The following is a 26,050-nucleotide window of genomic DNA, read 5'->3' as shown; positions in this document are numbered from 1 at the left end:
GGCTGTCACAGGAGAACTGGCAACTGGTAACTCAGAGTAAGGTGAAGGGAAGAGATGCAGTCATAAAAGAAAGGACAAGAGAAAAAGTCCAAGCTGAGGAAGGGCAGGTGCAGACAGTAGTGTGACTGGTGATGAAACTGGGGACAGAGTCAGATTCCCTGCTGTTGATTTAGAGTAAAGTAGGCAAGGTTTCAACTTGTTTTTTATTCGCAAATGTTTAACTCCTCAGTTACTGTTACTCGTGGTAAATTGCTGCTTTGTTTTTTGCATACTGGCAGTGATCTTTTTTTATGGGCTTTAGTCTTTTTATCTCCTTGGTTTTACTACAGTGGAGCACTGTACGTAAAAAAGGAGGCACATTACATGAGGTGCGCAGTAGATCTTGCTCCCCAGCAAATAACATGTCACTGTGGGCTTTAGCCAGCTCAGGCTTTGACTAGTATGTTCTGTCAGTTTGAAGCTCCAAGAAATATACCTCAAGGAATCATGGACATTGACAGAGACAGATTTGACCATACAGGAGCCAAAAGCACAGTAAGGCTTGTTGAGTTCTGATAAGGTGTTGACAAACGTAGTTAAGGGGGGAGGGGTGGATGCCTGTGTGCATGCAAGCACTGGTGACTTGGTACTGGAGACAGCTGAGAAGTGGTAGCTATTCAGGACAGGGTAGAGGTAGAGAAATGCCAGGATAGGGGTCTGGAGGTAGCATTTGTGCCAGCAGCCAGAACACTGAGAAGAACATTAGGAAGAGTACTGATTGGCTGACTGGAAAGGAAAGTGAAAAGGGTTTGAGACTGGTAGGAGGGTCATAGACCTGGCAATGAGAACAGTAGTATTCCAGGGACAGATTTCATTTTACTGTATAAGGGACATTGTTTTTCAGAATTGAATTGGAAAGGTAGGTCTGAATGCTCATACATTTTTTTTCTATATTCTTTTTACCTCCATGCCTGCTGACCATCAAGTCTCTGGCTGTGTGTTTTGAGCCCATTCTTTCTGCAGCAGTAGGTATCCCCGGTACAGGGGTAAGAGCTGACTTGGACAAGTCATCACCCATGTTGCCGTAGAGCTGTTTTCATTCCCCACTGGTACCCTGACATTGATGGCATCTCTGTTAGGACCTTAACCACAACCTTATATCTGACATAATGTGTGTGTCCTGTGCCTTCTCCATGGTTGTGCATGCTTCCATCCAGAAGCTATGAGGGCTGCATTGATGTTTCTCTTACTTGTTTAGATATCACATCTTTCCAACTGTGCCAGGGAGGCAGTCAAAATCTGCGAGGCATGTTTTGCTCTACCTGCATCTTTCAGCAATCCATGCTAGTTCTGTGATTGCATTAGCAGGAACAGTGGCTTACAAGTGGAAGTGGAAATGTGACATTTCACCAGTAAATCTATTTGTCATGCATTGCAACAACCATGCCATAACCTTTTGTTCTGTCACCTTCCATAGCACAATGTGGATGACAGCTGATTTGGGGTGTATAAATGGAATGCATTGACCAAATCCAAAAATGCTACAACATCACATATTCCCTCATCTGACTTCCTGATAACAGGTCAAAAAAAGTGTGCCAAATTGGAAAAGGTAGACCATTTTTCCTGAAACTGTGCTGGTTGTTGTCACCACTAGTCTCAATTCCATTTTCAAGTAGCTGTTATAAGCATCTTTCATAACATTTTCTAAATAAAGATGTCAGATTAAGTGGCCTATAGCTACCATCTATATGTCAACAACACTTGTGACTGGTGCAATGTGAGCTAACCTCCATGAGTCAGAAACAACCCTGTTGTAGAACACAGTTAAACAAGGATGATAAAATTGCAATGAAATGTGCACCTAGATGATGAGTAAACCTGGCAGGGATGTCATTTGACACACAAACTGCTACTTGTGTTAACCTTCTTTAACGGTGATGCCTCCATTTCCTGAAGTATTAAAGGACACTCAGGATTGATATTGTTGTCGATATTGTCCAATGTAACATCATGAATACCACTATGAGGTGGAGAAGCAGTTCTGAGGAATAAAATTTAAATAAGGTGGTGGCTGTTTGGAGGTCATTCACAACCTGACCTTGATCTTTTAATTGTACCACCCAGGTATACCAGCTGTTTACACGTTTTACGTAGTTGAAGAATTGCTTGCATGTAACATCTTTAAGTTTATTCATAAATTGCCTTGGCATATTTCACCTTATTATGTTTTTGTTATAAGAAATTTTAGTACACTGTACATTTTATATGTTTTACATATTATTGATTTACATTTCATTAGCTCATCTGGCATGGAATTCCACCATGGCACCTTCCTTGTATATGTCTCTTTATTTCCCTTATCCCCATGTCATGTTGTTCCACCTCTGTAGTGCCTGTTCAGTTATTCTTTTATGTTTTCACATCATCCTGTTTGCCCTCTTCCATCTCCTCCTTATTTTCTGTCCACCTAAGTAATTTATATACTAATGCCTTTGTAGGTATTTATGACATTTGCCAACCTCCTTTTTTCCTACTCAGTCTTGGCTTATTTTTGAGACCAGTATACCTTTCCCCTTCTTTGTTCACTTTTCCAAGTCCTTTTGTAATCATAGTAGTTTGGCCTCCATTTTGTATTCCCTGGCAGTTTTTTTTTTGTGCATGCACTTTAATTGGGAGAATCATCATATCTGAAGTAGTTAACATCATTTGATCAGCAACCTGTGGGTATCAGATCTGTCCTGGTTCCGAGCCGGCAGCTTTCCAAGCTAGAGATCCGAGTTCCAGGCTCCTCCCCCTTACCCATAATACTCTGCTACCTACCTCTAGTCCCCAGACCTCGTTTGCCATGGCTTCTATAAGCACGAGTGACGAGTTCCTTGCGATTAGGTAAGATAAGGATAGGAATTTTCTCTACCTTTTTACCAGTTAAAAAGTATGTGTGTGTGTGTGTGTGTGTGTGTGTGTGTGTGTGTGTGTGTGTGTGTGTGTGTGTGTGTGTGTGTGTGTGTGTGTGTGTGTGTGATAGTTGATCCCTTAGACTAGTTTAGTTTAATTTAACTTTAGTGTATTCCCCTTCCCCTTATCTGTGTGTTAGGGAGTGTGATTGTGGTAGACATGGCCGAAGGCCCTAAGGCCATCTTTTCCAAATGCTCTGAGTGTGGCCATAAGCTGTCCCCAGCCGATGGCCACACTCAGTGCGTTCTTTGCCTGGGGGTTGCACATTTTACATCAGGCTGCCAAATATGTGCTGCCTTTAACCCCCGGGCTTTGAGAGACAGGAGGAACAAGTTAATCTTAGCGGGCTTGTTGCCCGCAGATTCTACTTCTTCCTCCTCTCCCTCAGTAGCGCCAGTCACGGCTGTGGCTCTTCAGCCAACGGTTCCTGCTCCCCTGGCCGGGACTTAACCTCCCACTGTGTCCCAGGGAGAGAGGGACCCTAGAAAGAGAGATAGAGAGAGGGAGAAAGAGAGAGACAAAGACAGGGAGAGGCATAGGAGCCACAAGCGGCGGGCCGACTCAGCCCCCTAGGCCCTGCCGGCTAAGCAGCTCTATTCTCCCTTGAAGGTTCCCGGGTCCTTCCCCTCTCGTCTCCGTTCTCCACGTTTCTCTCCGGAGCCGGAAAAGCAGCCCCGGCCACCTTCGAGGTCGTCGAGGCAGCCTTCCCGGCCAGCCTTGGTGGCCTCTTCTAGGTCTACGAGAAGCCTTTCTGATGCAGACGTGGACCAGATGATGCGTCGCTTCCTTCAGGCCCAGATGCAGATGGGAGTGCTCTTGCACCCCCCCCCCTCCGGGGGGGGGTCTCGGCCCCCTTCTTTGCCCCTATTGCTCCTTCTCCGATCCATTATCGGGTTTCGGAGCCGTCTGATCCGAGTAGGCTCGGAGCCGGGGAGTCGGCACCTATAGTAATCACTACTTCGATGCCGGCCTTACCTCCGAGTTTATCGGGTCCCTTGTCGGATCCGAGCTCTCGGGGCCATGAGCCGAGCCTCAAATCTGGATGTGTAAGTGTGTCTTCGGCTCCGATGTAGTCAGAGCACACTTCCCTTTCGGGTCCGATCGCTTCGGCTCCAGCACCAATCCACACGTCGGATCCGAGGGGTGCTCTCGGATCCCAGGGAGAGTGGTTTACCTTCGGCTTTCGACGTGGTGAAGAGGGTCCTCTCGAGGGATTCAAGGTCCCCGGCTCGTGCTACGGATCCACCCGCCATTCCCTCGCAGATGGGCCTGTCTTCCATCATCCGGCCTCAGGGACAGCCTGTGTCTATGCCCCAGCTAGTTCCTGTAGAGGAGCATGACCCCGTTGATGAGTCCACCTCGGACAGTCCCGCCAAGGAGGTCCCTCACAAACGAAAGTGTAAGAGAAGGCACTTGGACCACCCCCCCCCCCGAGTCCCTCACAGAAGACACTGACTTGGAGGAAGGGGAAGGTTCCCCCAGGTCACCCCCCTCCCCCGAGGACGTCTCCTTTGGAGACATTATGGAGATGCTGCGCATTAGAGGGGGGGTGGTCAGCCCAGAAACCTTCCTCGGATGAGTCAGTGTTTCTGGAGGCGTTTGACGCAGGCCCGTCTACCTCTTGGGTGTCCCCTCCGGCCGACTCCCTGGTAGACCTAATTACTACTAGGGCATGGAAGGAGCCGTACACTGTAGAGCCAATCCCCAGGAGACCAGATAAGATCCTTAGTCCCCCGACAGACAAGACAGTGTGGAGTAAAGCTTCCCCGGTAGATGCCATGGTGGTGGCGGCTTCCACCAAGAAGGAACTGGTGCAGGATAGTTCCTCGGTCCATCCTCCCGACAAGGAGTCTCGGACGATGGATGGCATCAGAAAGTGGATGTTTGCTTCAGCCACCTTTTCCATAAGGGCGCTGAATTACTTGGCACACGTGATTAGGCTTCAGCGGGATCTAGTAAAAGAGTATGCTGGGTCTCCCCCAGAGTCCATGTTGACCGAGGACAAACAAACTTTCTCGGCTCACATGGCCACTCTAAAATTGATATCTAACACATCTATGTGGCTTCTGTCCCATGCCATGGAGGGGGCAGCTAGAGCCAGCGGAGCAGGCATCGCCTTACCGTGTCACGCCTGGCTCAGACTTTGCGGAACCCTTCAAGGCGTCCTTTGCGAATGATCCCTTTGACGGTTCTATGCTGTTTGGCAAGACCGTCCGCGATACGCTGCTCCAGAGCGAGAAGGACGGGAAGACGCTGTCGTCGGAATCCGTTTCTTTGTTCCTCAAAGGTCCTTTTCCAGGAACCAAAGAGGACAAAAGATGTGGTTCCGGAAATCTCAGCAGTCCCGTTACGCTCCGGACCCTTCGTCCTTCAGAGGCAGGGGAGGACAAGCTGGACGCCGGCCCAGAGGCAGGGGGGGGGTGAAGAATTTCAGGTCAAGGGAACCTTTTTCCGAATGACCCACACAGCAACCCTGAGGGGTTGCCCGACTGCACCTCTCTGGAGGCATTCGGGGGGTGTTTCTCGGAACATCTAGCACATTGGGAGTCCATCAAGACAGATCGCTGGGTGCTCCGAATAATATCCAGAGGTTACTCCATCCCCTTCATAAATTTTCCCCCTCAGTTGAGGTGCCTCCCCGATGTTCCACCCAGTCAGAGGGAGGCGGCGGCTTTAGAAATAAAGAAGCTGCTAAGAAAAAGCGCCATCCAGCACATCCCCCCAGCCCAGTCCGGGTCGGTTAATTACTCCAGGTTTTTTTGGTGCCAAAAAAGACGGGGGACTTAAGACCAATTTTCGATCTGTCTACATTTAACCTGTTCATTGCCAAAGAGAAATTCTGGATGGTCACTCTTCAGTCTATTCTCCCCCTTCTGCAGGAGAACGACTGGATGTGCTCCATAGACCTCAAGGATGCGTACTACCACATTCTCATGGACAGGCTATCCAGGAGGTTTCTCCGCTTTTGGTTGGGGGCCAGTCATTATCAGTTCAGGGTCCTCCCTTTTGGCCTCACCATAGCCCACAGGGTGTTCACCAAGGTCATGGCAGTTATAGCGGCCCACCTGAGGCTTCAGGGAATACAGGTCTTTCCTTACCTGGACGACTGGCTCCTCGCCGCGCCCACCAGGCATCTACTATGCTCAGCCAGAGATTGCTTCCTGCTCCTGGCCCATCAGTTGGGAATCACTGTAAATTACAAAAATCGTCCCTTCAACCTGTTCAGGTCTTGGACTTCATAGGGGCCAGAATAGACTCACTTCAGTGCAAGGCCTTCTTGACATCAGACAGACTCCGCAACTTAACTCTCCATGTCTTAGCACTTCTACAATCTCCGGCCCCACCAGCGGAATTAGTCCTGAGAGCCCTAGGGTCCATGGCAGCAGCTATCAACCTTTCACCCCCTAGCCTGCTTGAACATGATGGTTCTTCAATGGACCTTACAGGTCCAGTGGTCCATCCTTCGACATCTGTTGGATTTCCCGATTCCCCTCAGCAGAGTTTGCAGGCACTCCCTACTTTGGTGGCTCCATTCCACAGAGCTTCAGTAAGGGCGGCCGTTTTTGATGCCTCAACCCCAAGCCACAGTGACCATGGACACTTCTTGCCTGGGGTGGGGGTGGGGGCATTGCATGGGCAGAACTGTCCAAGGCACGTGGACTCAGAGACCGTTCTCCATATCAATGTTCTGGAGATGAGGGCAGTGCTTCTAGCATTGCAAGCTCTCCATGCCCTTCTTCCTCCGGGGACTATTGCAATTCAGACAGACAACATGTCAGTGGTCTGGTACATCAACAAACAGGGGGGGGACCAGGTCTTACCCTCTTTGCCGAGAGGCCATGACAGTTTGGGAGTGGGCGATATCCACCAACCGTTTTCTGCTAGCAACTCACATTCCGGGTCGGTCCAACATTATCCTCTCGCCTTATGAGTGGTTTCTGAACCCCTTAGTAGCGAAACAGATCTTCCTCAAATGTGGTCAACCTTGCTGCGATCTTTTCGCATCCCCGTCGAACGCAAAGTGCAGCAAGTTTTTCGCTCTAATTCCCCCGCTGGGGGAGAGCCCCAGAGACGCTCTAGTTCATGCTTGGCCATCCGGTCTTCTTTATGCTTATCCTCCTCTCCCGTTAATGACAAAATTCTTACAGAAAGTTCGTCAGTTGGGGAGCAAGGTTATCCTCATAGCCCCATTCTGGCCTCGTTAGATCTGGTTCCCCGTACCTATGGTCTCATCTCATAGCTCCTCTTTGGATCTTGGATCCCATTCCGGATCTGATCTCTCATCCTTCGGGATTGAAAACTCTGAATCTGGATGACCTCAAGCTCTCGGCTTGGTTGATCCAGTTCCGTTAGTGGCTAGGACTCCCGGTATCTCGTCCGCAGTTAAATCCATCCTGGTGGCGGCGCATAAGCCTTCTACCAGGAAGGTCTACAACAGTAAATGGAAACGTTTTTCCATCTGGGCCGGGCGTAGGAATTTGGACCCTTTTACGGCTCCCACTCCAGCAGTACTTGAATTTCTATCTCACATTTTCCATCAAGGGGGCAGTTCTTCTACTGTGAAGGTTCAAATGGTGGCCATTTCCCACTTCCATATCAGGGAAAATCTTGGTCCTTTAGCTTCCACTAAGATCTGTAAGACTTTCTTAAAGAGCACCTTTCTTTTAAGACCTCCTGTCAAGAATGTGGTTCCTCCATGGGACCTTCAGGCTCTAACTGATCCACCCTTTGAGCCTGCAGCTTCTGTTGACTTAAAGTTCTTGTCTTGGAAAACTGCCTTCTTAATTGCTATTACCTCCACTAGAAGGGTATCTGAGCTTCAGGCCCTTTGTACTAAACCCCCGTATCTTGTCTTCCATAAGGACAGAGTATCTCTCGGGACTAATCCTTCCTTCTTACCTAAAGTGGCTTCCGAGGCTAACATCAACCAATCCATTAATCTACCTGTTTTCTTCCCTATCAGAACAAGGGGGGGGGGGGGTACAGACTGCATTCATTAGATGTGCATAGACAATTGCATTTTTACTTGCACAGAACAGCTGCCTCTCGCAAGTCGGAGCAGCTCTTTGTTTCCTTTGCTAAGCCATTCTTGGGTACACCAGTAACGAAGGTGACTAGCTACATGGGTATCTCACTGCATTTTGCTTATATACAAAATTTCTGGTCAGCTGGAGCCCTTGGGGTTCACGCTCATTCTACCCATTCTGTGGCTACCTCTGCTGTGTTTTGGTCAAGAGTTCCCTTGATTGACATCTGTTCTGCGGCTACTTGGACTTCTTCTCATACCTTTATTTCGCATTATAAATTACCAGAGGGAGGGCGGCCTTTGGCTCTGCAGTGCTCCAGAATATTCTTCTTTGAGGTCCTCCCAAGTTTTTTGGTAGCTGGGGACTCTGCCCCACAGGTTGCTGACCAAATGAAGTTAACTACTTCAGATAAAGAAGTTATGTACTCACCATAACGTTCCATCTGAGTAGGTAACTTCATTTGTCAGCAGCCGATCCCCCCCCCCCTCTCCTTCCCCCTAACCTGGCTTTTGTTACCTGAATGATAGAATGATTCAGTCCTGGTGTGCATCAGGTTAGGATGTTCAGGTATTGTTTGTGTTGGTGTTGTCTGGTAATTGGGCAAATTCGATCTGAGGACTGGAGGTAGGTAGCAGGGTATTATGGGTAAGGGGGAGGAGCTTGTAGCTCAGATCTCTAGCTTGGAAAGCTGCCGGCTCGGATCCAGGATGGATCCGATACCCACAGGTTGCTGACAAATGAAGTTACCTACTCAGATGGAACGTTATGGTGAGTACATAACTTCTTTTTTAATCGCATTGATTCTATCTAATTTTGTATATTTTTATCACCTCCCCTCTCCAGTATCCCATGTATTTTATATCTTTCCTTCTCCAAATTATTTTCTGTTGTATTACTTAGTGTGTACCCTTCATATACTCCTAGATAGTTGGGGTGTTCCCTCTCTTAAGTGTGTCCCGCTCCTTCATTTCCTTTTTCTTCTCCTGTTCTGACCACAGTAGTCATTTTCTGATTGCAACTAAGCCCTGAGACCCTTTCATACCTTACAAAAAATGGCATTATTTCCTGTTAGCTATCTCCGTATTCTCTGTCATAAGCATGTAGTCATCTGGGTACATTAGAGACCTGATTCCATTTCTGTTCTTCCCACCAGTTGTGATTTTTTGTTATTTCAGCTTCCAGCTCTTAAATGACTAGCATGAAGGACTCTGCGGAAGAAAGGCACCCGTGTCTAGTCCCTCTCCCTACATTTAGTGCATTGGAAACTCCTCCATTTATATCTGCTTCTGTGTTTTAGCTGTTTTGGCATTTAGGCTTCGATGTTATTAACATTGATTAGTTTGTAAGTTGATTGCTTATCATCTATTCAGTTCTTGATGGCTTTCCTCCTCTTGGCCTCCTCCTCTGGTCTGATTTTCCTGTTACTGTTTCATTTTGGTTTTCTTCCCTCTTCCTTTGACCAGTCTAGCTTCCTCTGGCCTTTTGGGGTCTTGCACTGGATGTCTGATTCCCCTGAGTCATCAGTTGCAGTGTCTCCTCTTTGAAGGTATGATGTTCTTCGTGTTTCACTGTTGTAGTCATCACACTTGGGTTATCTGCCTGCAGGTAGCCCTCGGTTGGCCCGAATACCAGAGACTTAGTATTTCTGCGTCAGTTGCTGTTGCTCCAGGACTGACGTCAGGTCATCAGGGATATAAAAACAGGCAGCCGACGCCATTACATCAGTCTTTCTTGCCGAGGAGCCCAAAGCAGAAGCAGTTTGCATGAGTGCTGGTCGGCTGCTACCTGAGTTTTTGTTTCCGAATTGAATCATCCTGACGTCTTCTAAAGCTAAGTACCCTGTTGGGGATCCTTTTTTCTTGCTCTGATGTCAGAAAAAGTTAACAATTGTCTCACCTGTGGAAAGCAAATACCACACCAAGATTTCCATTCTTACTGCATCACATGTTTAGGTCCAGACCACGACGTTCCTTGCTGTTGGTTTTGTGCTTTGCTCAATGCCTGAACTATTCGTCGTCTGGCCCTTATTGTTGCTAAATACTTTCGCTCTCAATCTCTGTATTCCGAAATGGCTTCGGTAAGCCATCCGACTACCGATCTTCCGAAAAAACGTAAGGATAAAGACAGAGACAGACCACTCAGGCCCAAAACTGCTGATGACACTTCCGTTAAGCTAGTCGCCAGTTCGCCGGTACTCAGTGGGGTGCTTTTGCAGCCCCTGATGCCCAATTTGATGGATTTGCAGGCCGTTACCGAGACCTGTTCGGAGTCTGGTATGCCATGAGACTCTTCTTTGACTACGGAACCTATGGATGTCTCTACCTTGGATGGGTCCGGAGCCACTGAGCAGGCATCAGCCTCTGAGGAAGTTCTTCGCATTACCGATACTCGGCACAAACCGACAACTTCTTTCGCATCTTCAGTTTTGTCTAAAACTACTGAGTTTCTAAGGCCAAGAGTACGAGCTACGCCAAAAAAAACAAACCCAATCTCAAGCACCTGCTTCCTTGCCACAATCTCAAATGCTTAAAATGGCAGAAGACCTGAGCATGCTGATTAGGGGAAGCCAGCCTTCCCCTGCTAAGAGAAAAAGGGACTTGTCTCCAGCAGCTTTAACTGACCAAGAGTCCGATGACTCTTGACGTTTCTGAATATGAAGACATGCCTTTATCTGCTTATGAGGATTCAGATGCAGAGGAATCCATTCCCTCTGCTTCCCCTCCAGAGGATTTTTCTTTTGGTGAAACCCTTCATACTTTAAGAGAGCATTTCCATTGGGAATGTCAGGATTATCCTCAGTCCAAAAAGAGACTCTGGGAGTTTTTAGATTTGCCACAACATAGACCCTTAGCTGTCCCTCCTGATGTTCTTCATGTTTCACTGTTGCAGTCATTAGATTTGTGTTAGCTGCCTGCAGGTAGCCCTCAGTCGGCCTGATTATCAAAGTCTTGGGTCCTGCGTTGGATGTGGTCTCTACTTCCATGATGTCAGGTAGTCAGGGATATAAAGCATGCAGCCGATGCCATTACATCAGTCTTTCTTGCTGTGCGGTGCCCGAAACAGAAGCAGTTCACAAGTGCTGGTCAGCCGACTCCTGAAATTTTCGTTTTCAAGTTTCAGAACTGAAGTCTTCCAAAAAGCTAAGTACCCCGTTGGGGATCCTTTGTCTTGCTCTAAACCAATGTCAGTAAAAGTTAACAATTGTATTACCTGTGGAAAGCAAATACCTCATAAAGATTTTCATTCATACTGCATTCCTTGCCTAGGCCCAGACCACGACGTCCCTTGCTGTCGGTTTTGTGCCTTATTCAATCCTCAAACTCATCGTCGTAGGTCCATTTTTGCAGCAAACTATTTCGGTACTCTGTTTAATTACCCAGAAATAGCTTCGGTAAGCCATCTGACTACCGACATTCCAAAAAAACGTAAAGATAAAGACAGAGACAGACCGCATAGGTCCAAAGCTGCCGACGATGCTTCCGTTAAGCTAGTCGCCAGTTCGCCGGTACTCAGTGAGGCGCTTTCGCAGCCCCTGATACCTGCTACTTCAGATTCACAGGCCTCTACTGAGACCCATTTGGAGTCCGGTATGCCGTGAGATGCTTCTTCGACTATGGAACCTGCAGATGTCTCTACCTTGGATGGGTCCGGAGCCACTGTGCAGACACCGGCTTCTGAGGGTGTATTCAGGCCTATGGACTTGCATTTCAAACTGACACCATCTTCTTCTTCAAGGCCTAAAACTCGACCCATGCCTAGAAAACCGATGTCCAAACTGCATGGTCAGGCCCATATGCCTAAAAAACAAATAAGAATGGCTGAAGACCTTATTACTCTAGTTAGGGGAAGCCAGCCTTCTTCCTCTAAGAGACCTAGAACTGATTTTCCTTCTGATTTTTCTGATCAGGATTCTGAAATTTCTGTTTCTTCTGATGACCAGGATTTGCCCTTATCTACCTATGAGGATTCTGATGCAGAGGAATCCATACCCTCTGCTTCCCCTCCAGAAGATTTTTCTTTTGGTGAAACCTTGCACACTCTTAGGGAGCATTTCCGCTGGGAAAGCCAGGATTACTCTGACTCCAAAAAGAGGCTTAGGGAATTCTTACTCCTACCTCAACACAGGCTTTTAGCTATCCCTCCTGTACAGGACATTGTAGATGATGCCTTCTTGGAATCTAGCTTGGCCCCAGACACTTTACCTCTGGCTCCCAGGAAACCTGACGGGTATTAGAGTACCTGACTCTCACAAGTTCCTCTTTAAGAATCCTACTGCGGACCCAGAGACCATTTCACAGGGACCCAAAGGCATTAAGGCTACTACTGCCAAAAACCCTACCCCCCCCGATAGAGATTCCAGGGCCCTGGACAGATGGGGTAAAAAGGTATACACTAATGCTACTTTGGCCATTAGGGCCTTAAACTGCCATTTTCATATATTAAAGTATCAGCAGCATACTATTGAGCTACTTAAACAGAAAATTATGTTGATTCCTGACTATGCTGAAAATAAAGAATTACAGGATTTAATGCATTCTGCTGAACAAGTTGGTAAACATACTTTGCAATGTGGTTTGGACTCTTTAGAAGCATCTTGCAGGGCTGCTGTCACCGGGTCTGTTCTTAGAAGGCATGCTTGGCTTAAGGAGCAAAATTTGCCAGATCATGTTAAAGCTAAATTACTGGATGCTCCCTTAAATCAAGACCGCCTGTTTGGCAACAAAGCAGAAGGAGGTCTTAAAAAGATGGAGGAAAAAGCTAAGTCTATGCAAACTATTAAAGCTTTCCTGCAAGTACAGCCTCCCAGATTTAGTAGGCATTGGCCTTCTTAGAATTGGTCCTATCCTGTCTCTTCCAGGCCTTCTCAGTCCAAACCCAGGAACAGCAGACCACCTAGGCTACAGTCTCAAGGTACTCACAGGCCTAAGCAGTGGGGGGCTCCCACTTCCAAAGCTGGAAGTAGTAAGACACCCCTCTGTGGTAAACTATCACAATGATTTAACCTTAAACCTTCCAAGCCCTGCTGAGCTGCCTGCTCCCTTAGGGGGAAAGATCGCCCTGCATGCAAAAAACTGGGAACTCATTACCCAAGACAAATGGGTTTTAAATGTAGTTTCCCAAGGATACAGATTCCACTTCCACTCCTTACCAACCCCAAACAGTTGGCCAGACCTACCCCCAAATCAATGGGCAGAGGCTCAACAGCAGGTTCTCTCTCTCCTAAGTATCAGAGCTATTCAACCTGTCCCAGCAGAGGAATGGGGACAAGGTTTTTACTCGAGACTTTTTCTGGTACCCAGAAAAGACAACTCCTGGCGTCCTATCCTGGACCTGTCTATTTTAAACACCTTTTTGTTAATCCCAAAATTCACAATGCTAACACTCTATCAGCTGCTTCCCATGCTAGGCAAAAATGCCTGTTTGGCAACATTGGACTTAAAAGAAGGTTATCTGCACATCCCAATAAGGGAATCTTGCAGAAAATACCTATGCTTTAGAGCAGGATACATGCACCATCAGTTCTCTGCACTGCCCTTTGGCTTATCTACTGCCCTCAGGGTATTCACAAAGTGCTTAGCTACAGTCATTGCATTCTGCAGGCAAAGAAATATTCAGATATACCCATACCTGAATGATTGTCTAATTCAGGCAGAAAGCCAGGACATACTATTAAATCATCTGGCATTTGTAAAGAAACTGCTAACCTCACTGAGGTACACCATAAACAAAAAGAAATCTCACCTAGTACCCTGCCAACAAATTGTATTCCTGGGAGCATGCTTGAACACAGCTTCCCAGATGGCCTACCTCACGCCAGAGAAACAAGTTTATTTGACAGCCTACTTTAAACTACTGGCCACAAAAACCCAGCTATCTGCAAGGAAAATACTGCAAGCCCTGGGGTTCATGGCCTCTTGCATCCTACTAATTCCGTATGCAAAATTGCATGTGAGGAAACTACAATGCTATCTAAAAAGCCTATGGTGTCAACATTCTCAGGACCTAGAATCAATTATTCCTATCATTCCTTGTCTAAAGACAGAGTTCCTTTAGTGGGCAGAGGCCTGCTACCACAGCAAGGGACTGCCATTCACTCTACCCCCTGCCGCCCAAACCCTAACAACTGATGCATTAGGCTATGCATGGGGGGTTCACTTGGCAGGGCAGTGCATTCAGGACAAATGGAACCCTAGTCAAATGCACCTGCATATCAATCAAAAAGGAATGTTAGCTGTACAGAATTCTCTGACAGGTTTCAAGGACCACATTCTTCCAGGACAATTATTGGTAAAGACAGACAACACCACTGTTATGTGGTACATAAACAGGCAGGGGGGGACCCACTCATACCCTCTCTGCAGACTAGCCGTGGCTCTGTGGAACACAGCCTTAAGCTACCAAGTGCACCTACAAGCTCAATACTTGCCAGGCAAGCTAAATTCAGTGGCAGATGACCTAAGCAGAAATCTCATGGACCCACACGAGTGGAAATTGGAACCAAAGATATTCAACATTTTGAGAAACAAATGGGGGAGCCCAGAAATAGACCTGTTTGCCTCCCCTCAGAACTACCAGTTGGACAAATTCTGCACAAGGACTCCCCACAGACAAGCTTGGAAAGTGTATGCCCTATTCTTCACCTGGGAAAGCCTCCCAGTTTATGCACCCCCCCCCCCCGCCTCTCCTCTCGAAAGTTCTGCTAAAGATCAAACCGGACAAACCAAGGACAAGTCTCATTACACCAGACTGGCCACGCCAACACTGGTACCCCCTCTTATACAGTATGTCACTGCTGGAACCATGGCACCTGCCTCAGACCCCTTCCCTGCTGTCCCAGCAGGAGGGCCAGATTCTGCACCCTTAGCTTCAAACCCTGAACCTTGCAGCCTGGTTAATTATCTGAGCTCTCCAATACCATCCCTCAGTAAGCAAGTGCTGGATGCCATTCTGGAGGCAAGGAGGCCTAGTATTAGAAAATCCTATGCTGAAAAGATACTGTTCCTGGAGCCAGACTCAGGGGATGGGCACAGCAGTGCCCAGCTTATCGCATATTCTTTAATACTTAACAGAGATGTTCCACAAGGGCCTTTCCTTCTCCTCTATTAAAATTCATGCCTCAGCCATTTCATCACATTACAATACTGAGCCACCCCTCTTCTCTCACCCCCTGCTGAAGCAATTCCTCAGAGGGGCCAAAAATTTAAGACCACCCAGAAGAGACCTAACTCCAGCCTGAGACCTTAACTTTGTATTGGAAAAGCTCACACTACCTCCTCTTGAGCCAGCTGCATCTGCAGAGTTGAAATTCCTTTCTTGGAAAACAGCCTTCCTTCTAGGCATCACTTCAGCAAGAAGAGTGTCTGAATTACAGGCCCTCATGGCAGTGGAGCCCTTCATCATCTTCCATGCAGACAGGGTGTCCCTCAGAACCAATCCTTCCTTGATGCCCAAGGTGGCATCCAGTGTGGCCCTTAATCAGTCCATTCATTTGACAACCTTCTTTTCTAATCCACAGAACAAAGGAGAACGAATACTGCACTCTGCACACAGACAACTTAGATTTTATTTGGACAGGACTAAGCCTCTCAGGAAAACTGAACATCTGCTAGTTGCCTTTGCTGCAGGGGCAGAGGGGAGGGCCATTTCAAAGCAAACCATTTCTAAGTGGATAGGCCATTGCATTAATTTCTGCTATAAGCACCATGGAAAACCTACCCCACAGGGGATAAGATCACATTCCACCAGGGCTGCATCTACTTCAACAGCCTTTCTCAGAGGTGTTCCTACCAGGGACATCCTGGAAGCTGCTACCTGGATCTCTGTACATACCTTCACCAAGCATTAGCACTTGCCTATTTTTTCTAAATCCAGAGCTGGTTTTGCCACTGCAGTCTTGCAGGGCTTAATAGCTGGTCCAAATGCTCTCTTAACTGCCTCCTCCCTTCGTTAGCTTTGGGAATCTACCCAAATGTAATGACTGCAACAGTGAAACACGAAAAACATAGTACAGTTGTGTACACTTACCATAAATGTAGATGTTCGAGTGTTTTCACTGTTGCAGTCCTGGTTACCCTCCCTCCAGCCCCCTGACTTCTGTTGGCTATACCTTTCTTCTTTGTTTACTGTATTTTAGCTTTCTGGTGTATTTGCTTTTTGTTGGAGGTGTAACCTTATATATAATTGCTTGCCATTATGGTGGCACCTGCCATCTGGGGCAAGAAAAACTGATGTAATGGCATCGGCTGTATGCTTTATACCCCTCATTACCTGACGTCATGGAAGAAGAGACCGTATCCGATGCAGGACCCAAGACTTTGATAATCAGGCCTGCTGAGGGCTACCTGCAGGCAGATAACCCAAATGTAATGACTGCAACAGTGAATACACTTGGAACATCTGCATTTATGGTAAGTGTACACAACTGTACTTTCTGGATGTTGTGGATGATGTCTTTATGGAATCCAGTCTGAATCCTGATACTTCACCCTCTGCTCCAAGGAAACCAGACAGGTACTACAGACTCTCACAAATTTCTTTTCAAAAATCCTACTGCTGACCCAGAGGTCATTTCCCAAAGACTTAAAGGTATAAAGGCAACTACAGCCAAGAATCCCACCCCTTCAGACAGGGATTCCCGAGCTTTAGACAGATGGGGTAAAAATTTATACAACTCTGAAACTCTAGCCATTAGGGCATTGAATTGCCAATTTCACATGCTGAAATACCAGCAACATATTATGGAACTTCTTAAGCAAAAATTATCTACCTTTACAGACTGTGCAGAAAATAAAGTATTACAGGAGCTTATGCATTCTGCAAGCCAAGTCAGCAAGCATACCTTGCAATGTGGGTTTGACACCCTAGAAGCATCTTGCAGGGCAGCAGTCACTGGTTTTGTACTGAGAAGGCATGCTTGACTTAAGGAACAGACATTGTCAGGTCATGTCAAATCAAAATTATTGGACGCACCACTGAACAAAGACAATCTGTTTGGCACCAGCAGAAGAGGTTTTAAAAAAGATGGAAGAAAAAGCTAAGTCTATGCAGAAACTTTTTGCAAGTTCAGCCTCCAAGACTCTGTAGGCATTGCCCCTCAAAACACTGGTCCTTTCCTGCCCCCTCAAGGCCACCTCAGACTAGACCTAGGCAAAACAGAGACCCCCCAGACAGCAGTCTCAGGGTATGCAGAGATCTAAGCAATGGAGTACCTCCACTTCTAAACCAGGGAGTGCTAAGCCACCCCCTTATGGAAAGAATTCACAATGACTTCTGAACCCCTCCTCTCACCTCTGTCCATCTGCTCGTGCCCCTAGGAGGAAAACTTGCGTCCCATGCAAAAAAACTGGGCCTCCATCACCAACGATCGATGGGTCCCCAGCATAGTGTCACAGGGGTACAAATTTCATTTCCACACGCTGCCCAACCCCAAAGGGGTTCCCAGTTCTTACTCCAAACCAGTGGCAGAGGTACAAAACCAAGTTCGTTCCCTGCTTTCCATGAGGGCAATTCAGCCTGTTCCTACAGATCAGATAGGCCAAGGTTTCTATTCCAGACTTTTTCTGGTACCCAGAAAAGAGGGCACCTGGCACCCAATCTTAGATCTATCTATTCTAAACACCTTCCTGGTGGTACCAAAATTCAGAATGCTCACCCTGCAGCAGCTTCTCCCTATGCTGTCCAAAGATGCCTGGTTAGCCACTCGACCTAAAAGAAGCCTTATCTGCACATCCCTGTCCAAGATTCTTGCAGGAAATACCTACGTTTCAGGGCAGGATCTATGCATTATCAGTTCTATGTACTTCCCTTTGGCTTATCCACTGCTCTCAGAGTTTTCACAAAATGCATAGCTCCAGCCATTGCTTTTTGCAGACAAAGAAATATTCAAATTCACCCTTACTTGGACGAATGACTGATTCAGGCAGACAGTCAGGAAAAGTTGTTACAGCACCTGATATTTGTAAAGGGCCTACTAACCTCACTGGGGTACACTATCAACGAAAAGAAATCCAAACTAGTCCCCAGTCAAAAAATTGTATTCCTGGGAGCAAGCCTGGACATCCCATATGGCATTTCTAACTCCAGAAAAACAAGCCTATCTGACAGACTACTAATCTCAACTGGCCACCAGAACCCAGTTATCTGCAATGAAAATCCTGCAAGCTCTAGGGTTCATGGCCTCCTGCATTTTACTAATTCCATATGCCAGAATGCGTATGAGGAAACATCAGTGATACTTAAAAAGCCTTTTGTATCAACCTTTTCAAGATCTGGAAACTATTATACCTATGATACCTTGTCTAAGGAAAGATATGCATTCAACCACAACAAGGGACTTCCCTTTTCACAACCCCATGCTGCCCAGACCCTAACCACAGATGCATCAGACTATGCCTGGGGTGCTCACCTGGATGACAGGTGCATTGAGGGCCACCGGAGCCCAGACCAAATTCATTTGCACATCAACCAAAAAGAGATGCTAGCTTTTCAGCACGCTCTGACAGCTTTCAGATCTCTGCTCTCTCTGCGGCCTCTACTAATCAAAATCGACAACACCTCAGTAATGTGGTACATCAACAAGCAGGGGGGGATCCCACTCTTACCCACTCTGCAGGCTAGCCATGACCCTTTGGAACACGGCCTGAGCCATGCATATTCACCTGCAAGCTCAATTTCTGCCAGGCAACCAAAACTCTCTGGCAGACCACTTAAGCAGAAATCTCCTAGACCCACACGAGTGGCAGTTAGACCACAGCATCTTCAGCCTTGTGACCCAAAAATGGGGTACCCCGAAGGTGGACCTATTTGCCTCCCCCTATAACCACCAGCTCAGCAAATTCTGTACCAGGGAACCTCACAGCAAGACCTGGAAAGTGGATGCCCTATCCTTCCAGTGGGAAAACCTCTCAATCTATGCATTTCCCTATCTACCTCTTCTTACCAGAGTATTACTCAAAATAAGGAAGGAAAGACCAAGGGCAGTCCTGATTGCCCCAGACTGGCCACGCCAACACTGGAACCCACTTTTGCACAGTATGTCCCCGTTTCCTCCATGGCACCTTCCCCAGATTCCAGCTCTCCTGACTCGGCAGGAGGGAGAGTTCTTGCATCCGCAGTTGCAGACCTTGAACCTTGCAGCCTGGCTTATTCCTTGACTTCTCCTCCAGTGGCCAGCCTAAACAAAACATGTCCTGGATGTCATACGTGAAGCCAGGTGTCACAGTACTAGAAAATCCTATGCTGACAAGTGGAAAAGTTATTGTTCCTGGATTCAGACTAAAGGAGCTGACCCAGCACAGCCCTCCTTACCTCTCATCCTGGATTACCTAGCAGACCTACTCCACAGATGCCTATACTTCTCTTCCATTAAAATCCATGCCTCTGCCATCTCTGCACATTACAGCACTGAGCCACCTCTCTTCTCACATCCTCTCATCAAGCAGTTCCTGAGAGGGGCTAACAATGTAAGGCCACCAAGAAGAGCCCCTACCCCCTGCTTGGGACCTTAACTTTGTGTTGGAAAAGCTCACCCCCCCCACCCCCCCCTTGAACCTGCAGCTTCAGCAGAGTTAAAATTCCTTTCTTGGAAAACTTGCTTCTGGCCATCACTTCAGTTAGAAGAGCGTCTGAGCTACAAGCACTTATGGATGTGGAACCTTTCATCATTTTTCATGCTGACAAGGTCTCCCTCAGGACTAACCCAAATTTCATGCCTAAAGTAGTGTTCAGTGTGGCTATCAACCAGTATGTTCATTTGCCCACATTTTTGCTAAATCTCAAAATAAGGAGGAAAGGATCCTGCACTCTTTAGGTGTGCACAGACAGCTCAGATTCTACTTGGATAGGACTAAGCCCTTTAGGAAATCTGACCAGTTACTAGTCAGCTTTGCACCAGGGGCTGAGGGCAAAGCCATATCAAAACAAACCATATCCAAACGGATAGCACAGTGCATCCATTTCTGTTACAAACACAATGGGAAACCACCCCCACAAGGGGTCAGAACACATTCCACTAGGGCAACTTCAACTTCTACAGTCTTTCTCAGAGGGGTCCCTACCAGGGACATCCTGGAAGTGGCAACTTGGAGTTCTGTTCATACCATCACCAAGTATTACCACCTGCCTATCTTTTCAAAATCCAGGACAGTCTTTGCAACAGCAGTCCTACAGGGCATACTAGCCAGCCCCAACTCTTCTTGACTGCCTCCACCCATTCCTCAGCTTTGGGAATCAACCCAAGTGTGATAACTCCAACGGTGAAACATGAAGAACATAGTACAGTTGTGTACACTTACCATAATGTAGATGTTCGAGTGTATCCACTGTTGCAGTTCTGGTTTCTCTCCCTCCAGCCCCCTTGTCTCTCACTCTTCCTCACTCTTACAGGGCTATTGGTATTTACTTTCTACTGGTGGCGTTACTCCACCATAACTTAGCTCCCTATTGAGGGCTCCTGACATTTGGGGCAAGAAAACCTGACGTAATGGTGTTGGCTGCCTGTTTTTATGCCACTGATGACCTGATGTCAGTCCTGGAGCAACAGCAACTGACGCAGAAATACTAAGCCTCTGGTATTCTGGCCGACTGAGGGATACCCCTGGCAGGATAACCAAAGTGTGATGACTGCAACAGTGAATACACTTGAACATCTACATTTATGGTAAGTGTACACAACTATACTTTTTTATTATCTGAAGCAGATGTGCAAAAAATTACTATTTGCACATTTGAAGTATGTCAGAGAAATGAAATAATTATATGCTGTATATGAAAATATGATATAAAGTCATGTGCATGCAAACTGTTCCAGTAAAATTTTTAATGAATATTATCTTGGTATAAAACTAAAGTTAATATTACCAATATGAGTCGAATAAATAGTACTTCTTTACATGTATGTCACATATACTGTGACTCCAGTTGGTTAATGTGTCACATCTTCTGAACTGCTGCACTACATAAAAAGCAGGCATCTCCATTGCAATCCATATTTGAAAATTGCTGATGAAGAATGACATTACATAACATTCACTGGTTTACAAGAAGCGCCATTTATGTTGACAGTAATGTTTGTATACACAGGTTGTCTACTTGGAAAAAAGGGTTACAGAGCTGGAGAAAGAATCCACTGCAAATGGAGAGCAACACAGTCGCCTGAAACATGAGAATCTGCAGTTAGTACACAGGTGCGTACATGTACACGGCTGCTGAATGGTAAAGCATGTTTGTGACAGGCACACGAAAGTCATTTGGACTATTGATTCAGAACATGAAAGATGCAGTGTCTCTTTCTCTTGTGTTGTGACATAATCATTTCAATTGCAAAGGCATCACCATCACAGCCTGATCCTTTTTCAATTGTAATACTCTAAATGAGAGATGCTAGCTCATTTCATGAAATTTGCTTAAATAAAACCTTGGATCTGAAGTAGTTTACTTCATTTGGTCTTCATCCTGTGGGTACTGGATCCGTATTGGATCCAAGCCAGCAAATTCACTAGCATCTGCACCGAGCTCCAAGCTACTCCCCATACCCATAATACACCTCCACTACCTTCCAACCCCCAGATCTCATTTGCCGCGGCTTGCGTGAATTATCGTGATCTCCTGAGCTCCAAGTTAGTGAGTGAGTTTTTTGATTTTTAAGCAGTTTTTTTCTAAAAATTTCAGTGTTAGGTGTTTAGTGTAGGTTCCATCTCCTCCTCCCCTCGCTGGTGCATCGTGTGTTAAAAAATTTCCTGTAGTTTATAGTATTAGTTTGTTATTGTGTATTGCTTCCCCTCCCCCTCAGTGTTCTGCGTGCTTTGTGTGTGGTGAGTGGTTGTTGAGTGGGAAATAGGTAACTTTTTTCTTTTCCTTTTCCTTCTCTAGTGATTTTTTTCTTGTTTAGAGACATGGCTGATCCCAAGCCTGTCTTCAAAAGGTGCACTGAGTGTGGCCACAGATTGTCTCCTGCAGATGGCCACACTCTTGTGTGATGTGTTTGGGCATTGCCCATTTGAGTACTGATTGTACTATCTGCGTGAGTTTTTTTCACACCAATTTCCCCTTCTCTGATCCGTCCACCAGGTTCGGAGTACTCTGATCCGAGGATGGCCTTAGTCGGCGGGACTGCACCGATGGAACCTGTCTCCTTGACGCCGACAGCTGCCTAGAGTGTGTCTGATCCGACCAGTTTGGATCCGAGTGGCTCTGAGCCAGAGCTTGGGTGTCAGATCCAAGGGAGCGGAACTTTTGTCATTGGCTCTGGCATTGCCAAGCCAAGTTCCCTCCCTCGGAGCTCCGTCCACTTCGGGCCCGGCTCCGATTCTCATATTAGATCTGGGGAGAGCGGCTTCCTTACTGGTACCCCAGGAGGCTCGTTCTCCCTTGGCGTTCTACGTGGTAGAAAAGGTTCTTTCCACCGGATCTAGACCCTTGACTATTTCCACAGATTCCACCCCGACTAATCGGCTCGGTCTACAGATCCCATCATTTTACCAGAGGGACAGCCCATGCTCGAGTAGCCCCAGGCGGCTCCCCCCTGAGGAACAAGTGGCTTGCGAGTCCCCCCCCCCCTCAAAGCCCCACTGGAGACGTGCCTAGCAAGCATATGTGTTAGAGGAGGCACTTGGATTCCCTCGAGTCCCCCACCAAGGACATGGATTTGGATGATGGGGAAGGTTCCTCTAGGTCACCTCCTGAGGATATCTCCTTTGGAGACATCATGGAAATCCTACACCAGTGAGGAGGCTGGCCCGCCCCCCAAACCTTCTTCTGATGAATCCGTGTTCCTGGAGTCTTTCGGCATGGGCCCATCTACTTCCTGGGTGTACCCTCCCGGAGATCCCCTGGTGGACCTGGTCACCTTACGGGCCTGGAAGGAGCCGGACACCGTGGAGCCAATCCCTAAATGTCCAGATAAGATCTTGAGTCCACCATCAGATAGGCCTGCATAGAACAAGGGCTCCCCCGTAGACGATATGGTGGTAGCAGCAGCCGCAAAAAAAGGAACTAGCCCAAGAGAGTTCCTTGGTTCATCCCCCTGACAGAGAGTCGCGGATGATGGACCGCTTAGGGAAGCGGATTTATGCATCAGCAACCTTTTCCATCAGGATGCTGAACTACCTGGCCACCATCATGAGACTCTAACGCGACCTAGTCAAGGAACAGGCTGAGTCTCCCCCTAAGTCCATGTCACAGGAGGATAGGGACTCATTCTTCGCGAGGATGGCCACTTTAAATGCAGTCTCCAACACATCCATGCAACTCCTCTCTCATGCTACTGAAGGAGCGGCTAGGGCTGCTGGGTCCGGCGTGTCCATGAGCCACGGCGCCTAGCTCAGACTATGTCAGTTTTTGGAACCTTTCAAGACGTCTTTTGCCAATGCACCTTATGACGGCTCTACTCATTTTGGTAAGACTGTCAGAGAGACTTTAGTCCAGAGTGAGAAGGATGGAAAGACACTGTCTGCTGAGGGAATCTGTTTCTCGAACCCTCAAGGATCTTTTCCCCAGAATCAGAGAGGGCAAAAGAAGATGTGGTTCCGGAAGTCACAGTATTTCTGGGACACTTAGGGCTCTTCTTCCACCAGAGGCAGTGGGGAACAAGATCGATGCCTGCCCAGAGCCAGAAGGGGGGGGGGGGGTCAGAAGAATTTTGGGTCTCGAGAACCTTTCTTGGACAGGCCCAGACAGCAAACCTTAAGGGATTGCCCGACTGCTCTGCTCTGGAGGCAGTCGGGGGACGATTGTCATTGCACCTGGCGGCATGGGAGTCCGTAACATCAGACCGCTGGGTGCTTCGGATCATATTCAGAGGATACTCAATCCCCTTTGTAGTTCCTCCCAAACCTCCCAAACACCTCCCAGATGTACCACCCACGCAAAGGGAGGCAGCAGCACAGGAAATCTCCAAGCTGCTAGAAAAACGAGCCATCAAACCCGTCCCCCCCAGATCAGCCTGGATCAGGCATCTACTCCAGGTTCTTTTTGGTGCCAAAGAAAATGGGGGACTTAAGGCCCATTCTGGACCTATCTACCCTGAACCTGTCAGTTGCCAAAGAAAAATTCCAGATGGTCACACTACAGTCCATCATGCCATACCTGCAAGAGAGCGACTGGATCTGCTCATTCGACCTCCAGGATGCCTACTATTACATAAAGATGCACAGAAGCTCCAGGAGGTTCCTCCTCTTCCAGCTAGGAGTCAATCATTACCAATTTCGAGCCCTACCCTTTGGTCTCACCGCAGCCCCCAGGATGTTCACCAAAGTGATGGCGGTAGTAGCGGCTCACCTGAGGCCTCCGGAGATTCAGGTCTATCCGTACCTGGATGATTGGCTCCTCACTGGTGTCTACTTTCTCAAACCAGGGATTATTTCTTAAAGCTTGCTCTTCAATTGGGGATTACAATCAATGCATCCAAATCACTTCTAAATCCTGTCCAGGTGATAGACTACATTGGGGCAAGGATAGACGCACTACAGTGCAAAATCTTCCTGACCACGGAGAGAGTACAAAACTTGAGGATGCATGTCTCCCTGATCTACCATTCTCATCTTCCCTCAGCAGAGTCAGTGTTGAGGGCCTTAGGTTCAATGGCAGCGACCATAACGCTTCTTCTGTGCACCAGGTTACGTATGCGAGTACTACAGTGGACACTAGCGGTACAAAGGTCCCTGTTGGAACTTCCATTATTATATCCAATACACCTCAGTCGGGTCTGCCGGTCTTCCCTTCTTTGGTGGATGTGCTCTCTGGAAATCTTGGAGGGGACAACCTTTTGTTCCAGCCCCTGTCCAAGACGCAATGACCACGGATGCCTCTCAACTTGGGTGGGGGGAGCATTGTTTGGGCAGGACAGTCCAAGGCCTGTGTTCCCCTGTCGAGACCAGTTTGCACATAAACATTCTAGAGATGAGGGCGGTCCTTTTGGCGTTGCAGGCCCTTCATGCCTTTCTTCCTCTAAGAACCATTGCAATTCAATCAGACAACATGTCAGTGGTCTGGTACGTCAACAAACAGGGAGGGACCAGATCTTACCCCCTTTGTCTCAAGGCCATGAGAGTGTGGGAATGGGCAATCTCCACTTGTCGCTTTCTCATAGCAATGCACATTCCGGGATGGTCCAACATTCTAGCAGACAGGTTAAGTTGGACTATCCTGATGCCTTACGAGTGGTCTCTGAATCATTCATTAGAGGGGCAGATCTTTCTGGAGTGGGGTCAACCTTGCTGCGATCTCTTCACATCTCCTTCCAACGCGAAGGGCAGTGAGTTGTTCGCTCTGAACCCCCTGCCGGGGGAGTCCCCCAGAAATGTGGTAGTCCATGCCTGGCCTCCCGGTCTTCTGTATGCTTATCCGCCCCAGTACCTCTTATTCTGAGGTTTCTACAGAAAACTCGTTGACTGGGAAGCAAAGTGATCCTCATTGCCCAATTTTGGCCTCGCCAGGTATGGTTTCCCTTCCTTTGGTCTCATCCTCTGGCTCCGCCTTGGATCTTGGATCCCATTCAGGATCTGATTTTGCACCCATCGGGGGTTTCTCATCTGAACCTGGACAGTTTGAAGGTCACGGCTTGGCTGCTCCAGTTCCCATGGTCACTAGGATTCCTGGATTATCCTCTTCAGTTAGGTCTATTCTGGTGGCAGCTCATAAGTCTTCAACCAGGAAGATTTACCACAGCAAATGGAAATGTTTTTCCTTTTGGGCTTCTCAAAGGTGTTTAGACCCTTTCACGGCTCCTATTTCCTGCCATTCTTGGTTTCCTAGCCAATATTTTTCAACAAGGAGCAAGCTCTTCTACTATCAAAGGTCAGTTAGCTGCCATCTCTCATTTTCACATGGGTGAGAATTCTGCCTCCCTGGCGTCTTCCAGACTGTGTAAAGCTTTTATCAAAGGTACTTTCCTGTTATGCCCCCCCACCCGTCAAGGATCCTGTTCCTTCATGGGACCTTACTATGGTTCTTCAAGCTTTGGTCGCTCTGCGTTTTGAACCTGCTGCAACCACAGATTTTAAGTTCTTATCTTGGAAAACAGCATTCCTGTTAGCTATCACCTCTGCTAAAAGGGTTTCAGAACTGCAAGCTTTGTCCATTAAAGTTCC

At 47.4% G+C, this 26,050-nt stretch overlaps 1 protein-coding gene across 2 annotated transcripts in view; it reads left to right on the top strand.

The window, feature by feature from the left end:
• LOC122816498 (rab11 family-interacting protein 3-like) overlaps nt 1-26,050 on the top strand; it is a 1,372,586-nt gene that overhangs the window by 1,009,436 nt on the left and 337,100 nt on the right. For both annotated transcript variants that reach the window (XM_044089329.1, XM_044089328.1), the window contains one exon: nt 21,045-21,148. In XM_044089329.1, the coding sequence (XP_043945264.1) occupies nt 21,045-21,148 (104 nt within the window). The remainder of the gene's footprint in view (nt 1-21,044; nt 21,149-26,050) is intronic.

The sequence above is a fragment of the Protopterus annectens genome, chromosome 12.part0 (assembly GCF_019279795.1).
Source record: "Protopterus annectens isolate FY-2018-M chromosome 12.part0, PAN1.0, whole genome shotgun sequence".
NCBI lineage: Eukaryota > Metazoa > Chordata > Ceratodontiformes > Protopteridae > Protopterus > Protopterus annectens.
Note: the sequence above shows the minus strand (reverse complement) of the source record. Positions and strands in the feature narration are given on the sequence as shown.